At 43.6% G+C, this 18,290-nt stretch overlaps 1 protein-coding gene across 2 annotated transcripts in view; it reads right to left on the bottom strand.

Moving 5' to 3' along the window:
- Positions 1-18,290, bottom strand: part of SYMPK (symplekin scaffold protein) — a 168,239-nt gene that overhangs the window by 57,121 nt on the left and 92,828 nt on the right. For both annotated transcript variants that reach the window (XM_068119053.2, XM_068119054.2), the window contains exons 8-11: positions 9,803-9,973; positions 8,697-8,936; positions 5,506-5,651; positions 447-597 (exon numbers count right to left, since the gene is read on the bottom strand). In XM_068119053.2, coding sequence (XP_067975154.1) covers positions 447-597; positions 5,506-5,651; positions 8,697-8,936; positions 9,803-9,973 — 708 coding nt within the window. The remainder of the gene's footprint in view (positions 1-446; positions 598-5,505; positions 5,652-8,696; positions 8,937-9,802; positions 9,974-18,290) is intronic.

The following is an 18,290-nucleotide window of genomic DNA, read 5'->3' as shown; positions in this document are numbered from 1 at the left end:
AGAGAGAAGGTGAGCAGAGAGTCTAGATTTTGGCAGTTTCACCAGAAGAGGGTTGCTGGCAAATCTTATGCGACCTGTAGGAATATTTGGGGGACAGAGCCCAGAGAGAGCTGGGGGGGGGGGGGGGGGGGGAGGCAAGGCCAGAGAGGAGTCGGTAGAAGACAGAAAGACCACCAACCTGCCTGCGGTGCAGGGGAATGTTTGAATGTGTCGAGTGCTTATATACAGTGAGTTATTGGCTTGTTTTTTCAGCCTAAAGCCTCAGTGTTGATCAAGGTATACAAATACAAGGCCCCTACTTTAGCATGAAGTCCTCCAATGGATTAACACTGGGTTATCATGTCTTGTTTTATCGACTGGAATTGTAACAAAAAGAAGTGAGGATTTATATTCCATAGGAATGTTCGTCTCAGAGACCAACTGGCACAAATGGGCCACACACATACCAGGTCCAAGATTAGCAGCAGTGAGCTGTGTCGCCATTATACGGGCCAAATGCTGAATCTGTGCTTCTGTACCAGCAGACTCTATGGGAGTGTAAGATGCCTGGAAAGATGCTGGCATAGTATCTGGCAAAAACACCATGTTCAGCAGCACCTGTTGGGGTAGAATAGGTGGGGGTGGTAGTTGAGGGGGGGGTAGAGGGGCAGTGTTTGACACAATCTCTATTATCTATATAATAATAGCGTAAGGACTCGACTTTGTTATCCCTTTTACGCCGCACCCAGTGACCCGATGCCCACGGCACTAATGGATTTACGATCTACGAACCGCGCTCTTTGTTTATCACGTACAGACATACTCGAAAAATCTGAATTAGCCGACGTTGGGGCCCAAAAGCATCCGATTAACTGCCGATACGACGCCATCTTACGACGCCATCGTATTGGCGTCTGCTGGGCGAAGGCGAAGCAAGCCGTCCGCTGATTGGACAGGCGAAGGCGAAAGCAAGCCGTCCACTGAGTGGACAATCCAGAGCATGCATTTGTGCTGGTGTCGGCGATCGTTGTTCATATACGCACTCTTCATTCTCATCTTTCTTCCTAACTCTTACTCGGACAAGCAAATCCCCTATGCCATCCATAATGGTACACTCTATCCATACACCACATCCTCCCTTCCGTGGATGTTCCACGGGTTTCGGCTAGTTACTATTATTATTCCATATGCAGCCTGTGGCTGCTGGTTGCATCATTGCGAAGAGTGTGGCTGTGCAACTGTTGCAGTGCCCCTGTTTCCAGTGAGCTGATACTCATTTTGTCGACCTCGGAAAGACGACGGGCCGTGTGAACCCACCTGGTGTTGTTTAACGGCACACCAGAGGCTCAAGCTCAAGACCCTACGGTCTCAAGGCAGCCACCTTAACCACCCCACCTTTCCTCCACCCCCCCCCCCCCCCCACTCATTAATTAACCAACACCAGGCTTACAATCTCGATATGACATGCTTTAAACATATACAATTCGTAAAACAAAAAGAAATGCGAATATGAACCAAAATGGGAGCTCTGCACTCAGGTATACATATTGCAGAATTTATCACCTGAAGGGAAATTAACATTAATCCATAGAATATTTACAGTCAAGGGTCATGCTTCCTGCAGCAAAATTAAGTATAACATGAAGGATAATTGCTTTGCAATACGTGTCCTCTACCAATGTGATATTTTCTCCAAGTCCAAAAAGGGCATGTGACGAAATGCTTGAAGCTCGAACGTGTTCTGTAACTCATGAGTAGAACAGCACTCGGTAGTGCGCACAGCCGCACACCTCCGCCAGGCTGAACAGTTTAGGTTTTGTATCCCACCGATAGGCTCGATCTGGATCCAGACCCAGGAGCCAAAAACCTAATCGGCTTGTTCTGGTCACCTAACCAACTCATCCATATAGTTTGGTCAGAACCCAAATATTCCTGCAGGTCGCACAAGATCTTCCAGCTACCAGCTACCAGATCTACCCTCTTATGGTTAAACTGCCAAAATCAAGACTCTCTGCTCACCTTCACTCCTTCATTCCCCTTTTCTCCCGCCTCTGGAACAAACTCCCTCACTCTCTTCAATCCCACTCCTCCCTCTAGGTCTTTTTCAGTCGTGTTAATTTGCTTTAAACTGACGTTCCGCAACCTATGGGTCGTGACCCAATGTTTGGGTCACGAAGGATTTTCAATGGGTCGCGCGATCGTTTCAGAAATCGCGGGAAAAAAACTTTATCGACGATTTACTTCTCCCGACTGAACAGAACAGAGATCAAACAAACGCCGACACAAACTTTATAGTGTGGACTCTTCTACCGTGCTGTACCGATGTACCGCGGTGTACCGATGTACCGCAATGTACCGCGATGTACCGATGTACCGCAATGTACCGTGCGGTCCGACAGATCATACGTTTAGTTTCCGACACGCGAATGTCCATTGCTTTTCATTTGAAAGATTGAGCTGTGAGCGGAAGGTACTCGCCACGGCTAGAAAGTATCAGCCTGTGTTCCTGAACTATGGGTTCACCTTGAATATCGATAAGCACAATGTTCGTCGACCACAGTGTGTGATTTGCCTTGACGTGCTGGCCAACGAGTCCCTCAGGCCCCAAAAGATGAAACGGCACCTCGAGAAGAAACATGGAGATCATGTGAACAAGTCGCGGGAGTTTTTTCTCCGGAAAGAACGCGAGATGAACAACAGCAAGTCAGTAATGAGTTCGGCTGTTTTTCCGTCGAAGGGACCGACCAAAGCCAGCTACCTGGTGGCGGAGAAGATAGCCAAAGAAAAGAAACCGTACACTATTGCGGGTAAGTTTTTTTGGGGGTTTTTTCGTAAAAGTATTTCACTGCATTGGCGGTTTGTAGGTTCATAAAGTAATACATGGCGCTGTAAGTATAGTTAAATTTAGTTTTTCATTTCGTCTTTAGAATATTGATGTGTCGGGTTCTTGCTTACTATTACTCGTGCCATGTATACGTTGGTATATCACAACTTCGTAAGTTTTATTGTTTGTTGCAATACAGCCATTCTTAAACTTTGCCTCTTTTTTAAAAGTACGTTCGGCAATCACATCAAACTCGGTATGGTTGTCGTCACTTTGCTTTACTGTTCAATTACGAATTGTACTACTGAACAAAGATGATGAACCGAACCCTTACCAAGATATTAACGTCATAAGCAATCGATATTTCCATGACGGTTTGTGGGGGGAGGAGGAGTGGGGGGGTTCGATGGGTCGCGACTAAATGCCTGGGTTTTTTTATTGGGTCCTGGGCTAAAAAGGTTGCGGAACGCAGCTTTAAAGCATGTGCCCCTCCCTCCTCCCCCAGCCCTCCCCCTTCCACAGATCTACCGATGTCCCTGTTCTCTACTGTTGTTGTGCTTCTGTGCTTCCATCTCTCTCCCCATCTTGTCTCCCCCTCCCTTTATTATATGTTTTATGTGTCCATTTATGTTTTTTGTTTGATTAATGTTAGCTCTTACACGAGCCTCGATGTTATATACAAAAAAAAAAACCCCACCCACAACTTTTTAAAATATATACCGTCAATGGTGAAGAATCACTTAAAGAATTTAAAAATTCTCAGAGCCGGTTCTTCACGAAAATCTAATCATTTTGTCCTTACCACAGACCCAGCCTGTCCACTAAGTTTCATCCGAATCCATCCACAACTTTTTTGAGAAATCGTGCTATATATCGTTTTTGGCTCTGTCTTTCATTGGTGAAAAATCACTTTACAAATTCTGGCATCCGGATCCGGATCCGGTTCTTCACGAAAATCTAATCATTTCGTCTTTATCACAGACCCAGTCTCTCCACCAAATTCCGTCCAAATCTGTCCACAACGTTTTGAGATATTCTGTTCACAAACAGACAGACAGACAGACAGACAACATAATGCAGACAGGTGGTAAAATTTCGTGTCAATCGGACCAACGGTTGCCGAGAAAAAGAATTTTTAAAATGCAGACACGTACGACACATGGCACACGTACCAACTGAATGCTTAACCCTGCTTTTCGTTTCGCCAGCACAGGGTAATTACCACTACCCTTACTTCCTTAGAGACTCCAACTAATCTCAAGTTGTTGTACGATTGGTCGTGTAGCAAATTTGGCCCAAGTTTTTCACAAACTGGCTGCTCAGGCCCGACGTTATAGACTCGAGTCGATTTTGGCAAGAATTTGAAATTTGTCCAGGGCAGTGGCAAGAACAAGCTAGTTCTTTGTGAAATACATCATGTGATCTTCAACATCCACTAACTGATGCGAGCAGATGGGTCATCTCCAACTTAACATCCATCCGAGGGATGGCATGGAGCAATGCCCTGCCTGGGAAGACCAATCCAGCAGTTTATAGTCAGGTAAGGAATCAAACAGACACAACACAGCTCAAAGGTATAGTGGACATCTGCACCATCCTATTGGACTCCGCATCACAATGTTGAAACAATTATGCACATCCAGGTTGGGTAATTGGTGGTATTCTGATCAATATTTGTTGGGTAAACCACATGTCAAAGTTGGCCTCCACCAGTCGCTGACAGGGCATCCTTCGTCGTACAAAGTCCTTCCTTGTCACACCTGAACTCCTATCCACACACAAGGCCTTCATTCACAGCTTGATGGAACACTGCACTCTCCTTTTGGGCTGGATCCCCTGCCTCGCATCTTGCTCAAGTTGACCAAGGCCTTCAAGATTATTGGAATCTCCAGCGATGAAACTGAGCCTATGGGCCTATCGCTTCGTCATCGCAGACAGGTCAGTGGTCTTTCCGTCTTCACCCGCCTCCTTTCTGGCCTTGCACCCTTTGCTCTTTCCGCGATTTGTCCCACATCAGGTTTCTGCAGGGCTCACCCAGTCCACCATCAATCCCATTCTGGTGAAACTCCCAAAATCCAGAATCACTGCTCACCTCCACTCAATTGTTCCTCTATTTTCCCCAACTGTGGAACCAATTTCCACATTCTCTTCACTCTCACTCTTCCCTCCAGGTGTTCAAGACAGCTGTTCACCACCACCTCAGATCATCCCCCATCCAAAACTACAATCTTTTCTACCCCCGTTAAAGCACCCCTACTCCCACCGCCATCCTTTGTGCCCCAAATTTCTAGTTTTTCATTCCTGATTTTTCTGAGAGTTTGCTCCTGTATCCATCTTATCCACCCCCTGCATTCTCCCTTACTCCCCATCTTCAACCACACACCCCTTGGTGTCTCTGTCTATGCATATTTCCTCCCTCAGCTCCGCTATTGGCATTTCCCGCTTGTCTTTCTGATGTTCCTCGTGTTCTGTTGCCTCCTGATCCATTCTGTGTTTGAGCTCTTCCACAAGAATCGACTTTGTATACAAAAAAAGTCTCCTAAATAAATAAATTGCAACGCAATTGTGCGAAACAAGATTCTGTGAAATTAAAAACAAAAATAAAACGTTTTTTCTTTCAGTCTTTAGGCTTACCCGACATTTTATTTCCTTATTCCATGGCTGAAGCCAAGAAACACATTCAACTTGTGTGATGCACTCACCAGTTTTGCCACATTTGCTGGTGTTAGCAAGGGGACGAATGCCTCTGCAGTGATGTCAATTGCTAACTGGTTTGTGGGCTTCGTGCTGCTTTTCCCAACAAGAGGCAGCAATGCTCCAGATGACTCGACATCCTTTTCATCATCATCTGTTGCACGGGAAACAATGTTTGGCTGATCCACTTAATACATACATCGACTTAACAGTTAAAAGCTTGGCACATCGGCATCTTGAACGCCAGAATAACTTCATGATTCTGATGAAACGCCGATACGTCTGTTAATTACGTGTGAACTCGTGACGTCACACAAATAGACGGAAGTACCTCATTTGCATAACCGAAGTGAAAATAGTCCGACTATAAAACGTGATTATCCTGCATATTAATCTCCCCAATTTTTATTAATGCTAATAGGTCAGGAATATCTCATCTAAATTCTAATGGGTCAGGGATATCATCCTCTAAATTCTAATGGGTCAGGGATATCATCCTCTAAATTCTAATGAGTCAGGAATATCTCATCTAAATTCTAATGGGTCAGGGATATCATCCTCTAAATTCTAATGGGTCAGGGATATCATCATCTAAATTCTAATGGGTCAGGGATATCATCCTCTAAATTCTAATGGGTCAGGGATATCATCCTCTAAATTCTAATGGGTCAGGGATATCATCCTCTAAATTCTAATGGGTCAGGGATATCATCCTCTAATTTCTAATGGGTCAGGGATATCATCCTCTAATTTCTAATGGGTCAGGGATATCATCATCTAAATTCTAATGGGTCAGGGATATCATCCTCTAATTTCTAATGGGTCAGGGATATCATCCTCTAATTTGTAATGGGTCAGGGATATCATCCTCTAAATTCTAATGGGTCAGGGATATCATCATCTAAATTCTAATGGGTCAGGGATATCATCCTCTAAATTCTAATGGGTCAGGGATATCATCCTCTAATTTCTAATGGGTCAGGGATATCATCCTCTAATTTCTAATGGGTCAGGGATATCATCATCTAAATTCTAATGGGTCAGGGATATCATCATCTAAATTCTAATGGGTCAGGGATATCATCCTCTAAATTCTAATGGGTCAGGGATATCATCCTCTAATTTCTAATGGGTCAGGGATATCATCCTCTAATTTCTAATGGGTCAGGGATATCATCCTCTAAATTCTAATGGGTCAGGGATATCATCATCTAAATTCTAATGGGTCAGGGATATCATCCTCTAATTTCTAATGGGTCAGGGATATCATCCTCTAATTTCTAATGGGTCAGGGATATCATCATCTAAATTCTAATGGGTCAGGGATATCATCCTCTAATTTCTAATGGGTCAGGGATATCATCCTCTAATTTGTAATGGGTCAGGGATATCATCCTCTAAATTCTAATAGGTCAGGGATATCATCATCTAAATTCTAATGGGTCAGGGATATCATCCTCTAAATTCTAATGGGTCAGGGATATCATCCTCTAAATTCTAATGGGTCAGGGATATCATCATCTAAATTCTAATGGGTCAGGGATATCATCCTCTAAATTCTAATGGGTCAGGGATATCATCCTCTAAATTCTAATGGGTCAGGGATATCATCATCTAAATTCTAATGGGTCAGGGATATCATCCTCTAATTTCTAATGGGTCAGGGATATCATCCTCTAATTTCTAATGGGTCAGGGATATCATCCTCTAAATTCTAATGAGTCAGGGATATCATCCTCTAAATTCTAATGGGTCAGGGATATCATCATCGAAATTCTAATGGGTCAGGGATATCATCCTCTAATTTCTAATGGGTCAGGGATATCATCCTCTAATTTCTAATGGGTCAGGGATATCATCCTCTAAATTCTAATGGGTCAGGGATATCATCCTCTAAATTCTAATGGGTCAGGGATATCATCATCTAAATTCTAATGGGTCAAGGATATCATCCTCTAAATTCTAATGGGTCAGGGATATCATCCTCTAAATTCTAATGGGTCAGGGATATCATCATCTAAATTCTAATGGGTCAGGGATATCATCCTCTAATTTCTAATGGGTCAGGGATATCATCCTCTAAATTCTAATGAGTCAGGGATATCATCCTCTAAATTCTAATGGGTCAGGGATATCATCATCGAAATTCTAATGGGTCAGGGATATCATCCTCTAAATTCTAATGGGTCAGGGATATCATCCTCTAAATTCTAATGGGTCAGGGATATCATCCTCTAAATTCTAATGGGTCAGGGATATCATCCTCTAAATTCTAATGGGTCAGGGATATCATCATCTAAATTCTAATGGGTCAGGGATATCATCCTCTAATTTCTAATGGGTCAGGGATATCATCCTCTAAATTCTAATGGGTCAGGGATATCATCATCTAAATTCTAATGGGTCAGGGATATCATCCTCTAAATTCTAATGGGTCAGGGATATCATCCTCTAAATTCTAATGGGTCAGGGATATCATCCTCTAAATTCTAATGGGTCAGGGATATCATCCTCTAAATTCTAATGGGTCAAGGATATTCATCCTCTAAATTCTAATGGGTCAGGGATATCATCCTCTAAATTCTAATGGGTCAGGGATATCATCCTCTAAATTCTAATGGGTCAAGGATATTCATCCTCTAAATTCTAATGGGTCAGGGATATCATCCTCTAAATTCTAATGGGTCAGGGATATCATCCTCTAAATTCTAATGGGTCAGGGATATCATCCTCTAAATTCTAATGGGTCAGGGATATCATCCTCTAAATTCTAATGGGTCAGGGATATCATCCTCTAAATTCTAATGGGTCAGGGATATCATCCTCTAAATTCTAATGGGTCAGGGATATCATCCTCTAAATTCTAATGGGTCAGGAATATCATCCTCCAAAACATATCTCTTCAAAAATGCCATGATTATGTCCCTTTAAGCAGTATTCTGCATTTGCACAAGTTGGTGAAAATACCGTTTATGTTATACCGTACTTATTGTTATTAGCAGCATCCAGATGAATTACAGGGAAAATTCCAATAAATTGCATTTGGTGCTTTACAGTCAATGATTTCATCCAAGGATGCAAATTGGGAAAAAATAAATAAATCAATAATCACACAGGAATAACTCTTTTTTTTGTTTTTTTGAACTTTAAGCATTGTTTCCCCTTAAGAAATGAAGCATTAAAGTAAGTTAAGACCTACCAAAACGACCCTTTTTAGTTGTGGAGTCAGTGTCATCCCTTTGCCGTTTACGCACGTCACGAGCCATGCCCGTGCTCCGTGCAATCTCTGGAGCAGTGCAACCAAGGTCATATAGCAAGGTGGTCACTTGGGACTGGAATTCTGCTGCAGCAGACAGCCGTAGCAATGTGAGCAGGTGCAGTTTTAAATTCTTGCGCACACTGCTCACTTGCGACTTGGCCAGCGTTGGTGGCAAGTTTGCTAAAATACGGTGTAATAATAGAAAGAGATTGGGGGTAAAGGTTACAATTCAGCAAATCAATGGAGAAGCAAAGAATGCAGAATAAACAGAGAAAGATTTCCACTTTAGCAACAACAAAAATCCAGAGAAAGCAAAAGATGCATTACACCCCGGTGGTCGAAACACATCTGGGAGGGGGAAGAGGGCGTGGGAGAGGTAATAGCGGAAGAAAAAATCATGGTTTTTTGATGAGGGTTGAGAAGGTGATGAGGGATGAGAAGGTGTTTTGGATGAGATGAGGGTTGAGAAGGTGATGAACATCTGTCTTGAAGACCTGGAGGAAAGAATGAGATTGAAGAGAATGTGGAAGTTGGTGCCACAGTGGGGAAAAAGAGGAACGAATGAGTGGAAGTGAGCAGTGCTTCTGCATTTTGGGAGTTTCACCAAAAGAGTGTTGATGGTGGACCACTGGACCACAAGGCCCTGCAGAAACCTGGTGGAAAATCACCTTGTCATCACTTGCTTGGTGAGTGGAAACGTGAACGATCATGTGAGCTCTCAGCAGGACTGATGCAGGATATACGGAAATACCAAACAATGAAACGCGCACACAATGAAACGCGCACACAATGAAACACACACACAATGAAACACACACACAATGAAACACACACACAATGAAACGCGCACACAATGAAACACACACAATGAAACACACACACAATGAAACACACACACACACACACACACACACACACACACACACACACCTTGATCAAGAAGTAATACCCAGTCCACAAGGAATTATGGGGGTGGGGAGGGAAGAGACAACAAACTAGACGAAATAAAAAGCTGTAATAAGAATGTCACTTTGACTCTTCCATACCATGAAGGATCTCATACGCTTGCACCACCTGTGCCATGAACACAGGCCGCTGCCGAGCAATAGAGGCCAAAGACCCAAGGGCAGCAGTCAAGTTGATACTGGAGATAGCAGGATGCCCCATAAAGCTCAGCAAGCGATCCATTGCTTGGCGCCCATCCTCCCGAAGCTTCTCTGGGAGAGGTGGAGTAGGGATAAGGGGGTGGAAATCTATATTTTTGTTTCCTTGCAGCAAAAAGTACGTTTCATGAGCAAATAAATAAATTAAAATGTCAATGGGAAAAGGGTTCAAGCTGAGGGCCAATAAGAAAAACTTTATAAAATGTGTTCTCAGGACATACTTTAACAATATACACTATACAGTCATGGCCAAAAATATTGGAACTCTTGCACTTTTTTCAAATCACTCACAATATTCTCGAGAGACAAGTTGAAATTGACAAAAGTATTTGGTCTCCACAATTCTTTATTTCACTGTTAATATTACAGAACCTTTGTTTTTGATTCAGAACTTAATATATCCTTTTAAATCAGAAAATAAAAAGAAATGGCATTGACAAAATTATTGACACCCTCCACTTAATATTTGGTAGCACAGACTTTGGACAAAATAACTAAAGTGAAGCACTTCCTATAGCCATGAATGAGCTTCCTACACTTCTCTACAGGCAGTTTGGCCCACTCTTCTTGTGCAAACTGCTCCAGTTCTCCCAGATTTTAAGGGTAACTTCTCCCAACTGCTGTTTTCAGATCTCCACACAGGTGTTCAATGGGATTTAGATCTCGACTCATTGCTGGCCACTTCAGAACAGTCCAGCGTTTTGTCTTGAACCATTCCTGGTGCTTTTTGAAGTGTGTATGGGGTCATTGTCCTGCTGCAAGACCCATGACCTTCGACGGAGACCCAGCTTTCTGATACGAGGTTGAACATTGCGCTCCAAAATGCCTTGGTAATCTCCTGATTTCATGATGCCATGCACACATTCAAGGCACCCAGTGCTAGAGGCAGCACAGCAACCTCAAAACATCACTGAACCTCCTCCATGTTTGACTGTAGGGAAGGTGTTCTTTTCTTTGAAGGCTTCACTTTGTTTTCTGTAAACATAGAGATGATGTGCTTTTAAAAAAACAACTCTAATTTGGTCTCATCTTTCCACAGGACATTCTCCCAGAAGGGATTTGACTTGGTCAGGTGTGTTTTGGAAAACTCCAGTCGGGCTTTCTTATGTATCTCAATCTCTCAGCAGTGGGGTCCTCCTGGGTCTCCTACCAAATAAACCCCTGTCGTTGATTTGGCGACAGGTGGTGCGAGTTGAAACTGTCATACCTTGTGTCTGAAGGTCAACAATTCCCGACGGGGTTCAGGAGCCGCTCAGAGCTAAGTACCCATACACACGCATTTTTACATTCGTTCTTTTATATTCCCCCTTGTGTTGTATACGAGTCTGTATGGGGACGTCCTGTTTAGGAATCTTAATTTTATCGTGCATCCCTTTGTTACCGGAATTTCTTCAACTAGGGCATGCCCGTACTATATCTATATCTAAAATTATATCCCCCCCCTCTATTTACATGAAATGGTTTGGTCCAAAGCGAACGGCTTGCGAGTGGTGACAATCCCCCCCCTCTATTTACATGCAATGGTTTGGTCCAAAGCGAACGGCTTCCGGAGTTTGGTAAAGAAATCGCCATCGCGTGCACAAACGCGCAGGAAAGCGAATGAATCGCAAATTCGTTTTTATTAGTTGTAAAACATAGTTTAACGCCAACATAGTTTGCAAACGTGAAATAAATGAATACGCTCTCAAATGTGCCATCCGAGGCAGAGTGTGCCCGCCACGTTCGGCACACGCGATAGTTCGCTGCTCTCTGATTGGTTGAATCGTTTTTTGGACATAGCTCGGTAAGTAATTGTCCGATTAATATGAAAACTTGAAAAGGCACATCCTCGGGTCCCCAGCAATATACCTGGCAAGTTAAAAGTATATCGGACCCGTGGTTGTCGAGAAACAGCGGTCACAGACAAACGTACAAACGTACAGACAGAGATTACTGGAATTATAGATAGATAAAGCCGGTATTTTTGTACATTTTCAATCTGTGTCGGCTTGGAATTAATTATCGCAGGTTCAAAGACGGCCGGTGGACCCGTGCAGGTACACTTCCCCCACACCCCCCCAACCCCTGGGCGTATAAAGAAGGTCTGCCATTGACTGAACGCCTAGGAGTTAAAGCTCATTTGGTCATCCGTCGCCATGCAGTGTTCACTACAGGGTAGACATACGACAATATTGTCCGGACCATTTTAGGATTTCTGTGTGGAATAAGCTAAGATTTAGTAATTTTTTCAGCTTTTTTGTTTTGTTCCATTGCAAACAAAAGAAATACAAATGTGGATACCAAACGATTTTTTAATTTCTACAATTTTCTGGAAGTAATGGTGCATTATTTAAAAAAAGTGCAACGGTGCCAATATTTTGGCCACGACAGTACATTCCCCTCTATCCAGTGAAACATTATTAAAAGGGAATGTGTCAACTGAATCAACCGATGCTGATTTAGCAAATCAAGGATTTCGAAAATCCTTGCTCACTTCATTTAAAGGTGAGCAAGGATTTATCAGATTGAGTATTGATTACAGTGCATTCAGAAAGTATTCAGACCCCTTCGCTTTTTTCACATTTTATGATGTTGCAGCCCGATGCTGAAATCGTTTAAATTCATTTTTTCCCTCATCAATCTGCACTCAATACCCCATAATGAGAAAGAAAACAGGATTTTATAAAGTTTTGCAAATTTATTAAAAAGAAAAAACTGAAATATCACATTGACATCAGTATACAGACCCTTAACTCAGTACGTAGTTGAAGCACCTTTGGCAGCGATTACAGCCTCGAGTCTTCTTGGGTATGACGCAACAAGCTTTGTACACCTGGATTTGGGGATTTTCTACCATTCTTCTCTGCAGATCCTCTCAAGCTCTGTCAGGCTGAATGCGGACCGTTGGTAGACAGCCATTTTCAGGTCTCTCCAGAGATGTTCGATTGGGTTCAAGTCAGGGCTCTGGCTGGGCCACTCAAGGACCTTCACAGAGTTGTCCCTAAGCCACTCCTGCGTTGTCTTGGCTGTGTGCTTAGGGTCATTGTCCTGTTGGAAGGTGAACCTTTGGCCCAGTCTGAGGTCCTGAGCGCTGTGTTTCAGGTTTTCATTAAGGATATTTCTGTACTTTGCTCTGTTCATTGTTCCCTCAACCCTGACTAGTCCCTCAGTCCCTGCTGCTGAAAAACACCCCCACAGCATGATTCTGCCACCACCATGCTTCACCGTTGGGATGGTATTGGGCAGGTGAGGAGCGGTGTCTGGTTTCCTCCAGACATGATGCTTAGAATTGAGGCCAAACAGTTCAATCTTGGTTTCATCAGACCACAGAATCTTGTTTCTCACAGTCTGAGAGTCCTTTAGGTGGTTTTTTTGCAAACTCCAAGCGGGCTTTCATGTGTCTTTCACTGAGGAGAGGCTTCAGTCTGGCCACTCTGCCATAAAGCCCAGATCGGTGGAGTGTTGCAGTGATGGTTGTCCTTCTGGAAGTTTCTCCCATCTCCACACAGAATCTCTGGAGCTCAGCCAGAGTGACCATCGGGTTCTTGGTCACCTCTCTTACCAAGGCCCTTCTCCCCCGATTGCTCAGTTTGGCCGGGAGGCCAGCTCTAGGAAGAGTGCTGGTTGTTCCAAACGTCTTCCATTTAAGAATTATGGAGGCCATTGTGCTCTTGGGAACCTTCAATGCAGCAGAAATGTTTTTGTAGGATTCTCCAGATCTGTGCCTCGACACAATCCTGTCTCTGAGCTCTGCAGGCAGTTCCTTCGAACTCATGGCTTGGTGTTTGCTCTGATATGCATCGTCAGCTGTGAGACCTTATATGGACAGGTGTGTGCCTTTCCAAATCATGTCCATTCAATTGAATTTACCACAGATGGACTCCAATCAAGGTGTAGAAACATCTCAATGATGATCAAGAGAAATGGGAGGCACCTGAGCTAAATTTCAAGTGTCATAGCAAAGGGTCTGAATACTTATGTCAATGTGATATTTCAGTTTTTTCTTTTCAATAAATTTGCAAAACTTTCTAAAATCCCGTTTGCTCTTTGTCATTATGGGGTATTGAGTGTAGATTGATGAGGGAAAAAATGAATTTAAACGATTTTAGCACAAGGCTGCAACATAACAAAATGTGAAAAAAGTGAAGGGGTCAGTATACTTTCTGAATGCACTGTATATATATATGTATATATTGTTGCGGTTTTGAGAACCCACACTCTTGTAAATAAATATGACATCATTAAAGGGTTAAAGGTTGCACCCCATAGTTAGGCCACAAGCAACACGTAGGCCACCATAGGACTTCAGTTATTTCATTAGTATGTGTATAGGTAAGGCCATGTTTCCAATAGTTGAATTTGTGTTGTGTCAATCAAATAAGGAGGAGGTCCCCATTCGTCCATTTTGCAGCCTCCCTCTCTAAGCGACGCCATTAAGCGCGACCCGACAGTCTGTACCTCATGGCCCCTCCCAAGTGTTACGCGCCTCGGCCAGCAGCAGCTGCCTTAGCGCTCGCTCAACGCCGCCATAAGCCACGAGGCAAGGCCCAAGAAAGGGGGCGGAGCGCCAGGAAGAAGGTGTGGCCACGTCAACCCACCATCAGGGCGTGGCCGGTAAGCGATAACCAGCCAACCAGGGCTGAAGTTAAGTGACATATTATTATTAAGTGACATCGCCGACAGGCGTGGCTTTGGGGCTCGCGGAGCGATCGCTTGGTTGCGTTATAAAAGCGCGAACGCAAAGCCCTTTCACAGGACTCACTGGGAAACGCGCGTTGCAAAAGGACTGATGAGATATACGGCGCACTTGATGAGAGAACTTACCAGAGGACTGATGCAGTGGCGCTGATTAAAGGAGGACCTTATTAAAGGAGGACCTTAGTAAAGGAGGACTTATCGGGAGAGCGCACCTTTGTGAAGAGGTATACGGTGCGCTTGATGAGAGAACTGTCCAAGACGGCGTCGTACGATCGGCGTTGTAAAGGACTGGTTGGAAACGCGCTGTGCGAAAGGACCTTGGAGAGAGGAGGCGTTTGGCACGAGTGTGCATTTATTGCATACGCCATAGGACACCAGCTTCCCCCCGCTATATAATTGTCCGGTCTCGTTCCAACTACACACGGAGCTGCCTGCCGGGTTTCGTCCGCTGGATCGGAGCCTGGACCGGAGCCGGGCTGGAGCCTGGACTCGCTGGTGGCCATCAACCATCTACAATCCCCGTGTGAGTGTGTACGTTTGTCCTGGGTATTAAGAATAAGACTGTTTAAGGCTGCCCTGTGTTCTTCTTCTTCCTCTTCCTATCCTGTACATTCTTTCGTTTCCTCTTCTCCTTCTTGTAAATTGTTAATAAACCAATCTTTGTTCTTCCTATTTTCTGAGTTTCCTCTTTATCCGATCGCATTAGTCTTTTCTCAATTGGGTAAACGTGGCAGGATCGGAACCGCCATAATCGGGTTTAGTCCTTGCTAACGGCCCGAATCGCGGCTCGCTTCGCTCGGCGTGTCCACTAACGCCGTGGTTCGGGCGGGAGTTATCTCCTTGCTTTACGGCTGGTGGTAGTACTTAGGTAATTGGACTAAGACTCAACCAACAACCCTATTTACCACTGACCGGAAGGAACGTTATAAACTTCCAGGACTCGGTTCGGCCAGATAAAAGGACAAGGGGATTAACCCCCCCCCCCCCCCCCTTGATAAGGGGAGAGCCGACGTCCGAGATCCGCAACAATATATATATGTATATATATATATATATATATATATATATATATATATATATATCAGTCACTATGTGACCTTCATATCATCAGTGGAGAACCGCCAGCAAGGTGTCCCATACAGCTGCTGCTGCACCTTGCTGGGAGCGATACGCACCGCCTGCCACGCGGTGACGTTATGTCAAGGAGGCAAGGCGGACGTGCATGGCGATGACGTCATGTTGTCCGCTCATTAGGTTGGAGAACCAGATTACAGATACTATATATATATATATATATATATATATATATATATATATATATATATATATATATCACTGATGGGTGTGTCACTGCATAAGGTAAAAAACCTGAAGGTGGCCCATTTCTTTCGCTCGCTTTCTCAATTAAGCCACTGAAGGAGAAAACAGCACTGACAAATTTTCATTTGAGTAGCCATTCATTTAGGGTCGCGCATCCACTACAAAGTTTGCACACTACATACTACATATATTCTGGGATTGGTTTCCCTGTACTGATTATTTATTTTCAGGGAAAGTGACTATGAAAACTATGTCTGGTTTAACACTCTTAATATTTAAAACATTACAGCATATGAAGACATAATTCGTGTTCAATATTTATAAAAAAATACATTTTGCTCATACACTTTGTTCAGGATGTATTTAATTTTTTCATTTTTTAGCGAAGAAGGTCCTTCTTGTTTGCTGTTTTTGGGTACGCTCGCCGATGATCCTCTGCCACTTGGGTCATGTATTGGAGCTGATCCTCGTGCTTGGTACACCCTTTGCCATGAACTCGTGGATGAGGGCCACTCCTCTTTCAACAGTGTTGTTCGTCACGAGGAGCTTCCCGACACGTTCCTTCCCTAGATTGTACCCGTCTGATATTATCCAGGCCGCAGGAGGCATTGACAAGAATGCAGTATCGATTTAAAGATGGTGGAAGATCCTCTTAGTTGTGGAGGTGAAGAAGTCCGGAAGATATTTTGCAACGACGTCTCTTGCGACGGCCAACACACAAGGGCTGGGCTCGAGGGATCCTTCCACAGAGTTCATGTTAAAGACCATTTTGAGTTTGTCAGCAAATGCAACATCGTTGCCAAAGGGAGCGAGACCGAATAACATCAGACAAGTACCATAGATGCCGACTCATCGCCTTCGTACCGGCATCCTTGCGGTATAAATAGGGTTATTAATTCACTGTGTGCAACCCCTAAACATTGATATATTGAACTGATTTTTATACTGCCAGGTTCTCTCATTAAGTGGATCAAAATTTCAAGCAAGCGAACGCGTGTGACAACGTCATGCTTTTTGACGCACCCTAATATATACCACTGCAGACCATAAGTGGGATACCCCTCCAGAGCAATACTAGTACTTGAAAATGTTGCATCATGCAAAAGGTTGTCCAGAGGTCCATCATAATTGAACATGTTTATTAATGATGTGACAATTGAAATAGACATTCATTTTGTTTGAATGGTTCGACATGGTTCGACATGGTTTGACATGGAAGAAGTTTCGGGAATTGAGTGGCGTGCTGATGATGAGGGGAGTGTCATTGAAGCTGAAGGGAAAGGTGTATGCTGCATGTGTGAGAAGTGTTATGATTTATGGGAGCGAGACATGGGTAATGAACGTAGAGCAGCAACGAAGCTTGGAAAGGGTGGAAATGCGAATGGTTCGACGGATGTGTGGAGTATCGTTGAGAGAGAGGAAGACAAATGATGAATTGCGAAAGGTGATGGGAATAGAGCCTGTGATTGATGCTGTGAAGAGGAACAGGTTGAGATGGTTTGGTCATGTGTTGAGGAAGGATGAAAGTGACTGGTTGAGAAGTGATGGAAATGAATGTAGAAGGAAGTAGAAGACGGGGAAGACCGAGAAAGACTTGGATAAAGATGGTGGAAGAAGAAATGCGGGCAAGGGGGTTAACAAGGAGAGATGCAGAAAATAGGGCAAAATGGAGAAGATTGTCATGGGGACCGCAAGGCTAACCCCCGCTCTAGCAGGGAAAATGGCCTTTAAAATGCATGTTGTGTTGTTGTTGTATTCATTTTGTTTGAACAAGATGGGTGCCCAATGTCAGAGATAGCAGTCTTAGAGATCCCGACAACATTCCAGCCAGGCTCTACAGTGTCGTGGGATCACTTGTGGTGTTGTTACTGTCTGTCTGGAGCCAAAATCAAATTAATAGAACCTGTTCATCACTGATCACTTATGATAACTTCATTAGCCATTCTGGAGTGGATGCTGAGCGCATGTGCCGGTTCTGTTTATTGCTCAGTGCCAATGACTATTGCTCAATGACATGTTTTGAGAATGTTGAAGGTAGGTACCTATGGAAGCATGCAACATGTGCAAAATGCATGTAAACATTAGTCAGATATAACTGAAGAAGTTGTAAAATACATCTGTTAATAATCCATTTGTAACTTAAAGACTGGAAAGTGAAAATAACTTTTTATCCCCAAATGTAATGTTGCTCCTTTAATTATTTTGGGTTATATTTCATGTAGAAAAAGTATATTAGGATATGTCAGTTGCCTTTGATACGAATTACAAAGACAAAGGTAGACAATGGGCATATCAAAACAGTACATCGGATTTGAACCTGAGATCACAGGATCGCGAAGCAAGAGCTCATATGGAAGTGCCAAATAGGCCAACC

The sequence above is a fragment of the Myxine glutinosa genome, chromosome 6 (assembly GCF_964187855.1).
Source record: "Myxine glutinosa chromosome 6, kmMyxGlut1.1, whole genome shotgun sequence".
NCBI lineage: Eukaryota > Metazoa > Chordata > Myxini > Myxiniformes > Myxinidae > Myxine > Myxine glutinosa.
This window is presented reverse-complemented; position numbering and strand designations above follow the sequence as displayed.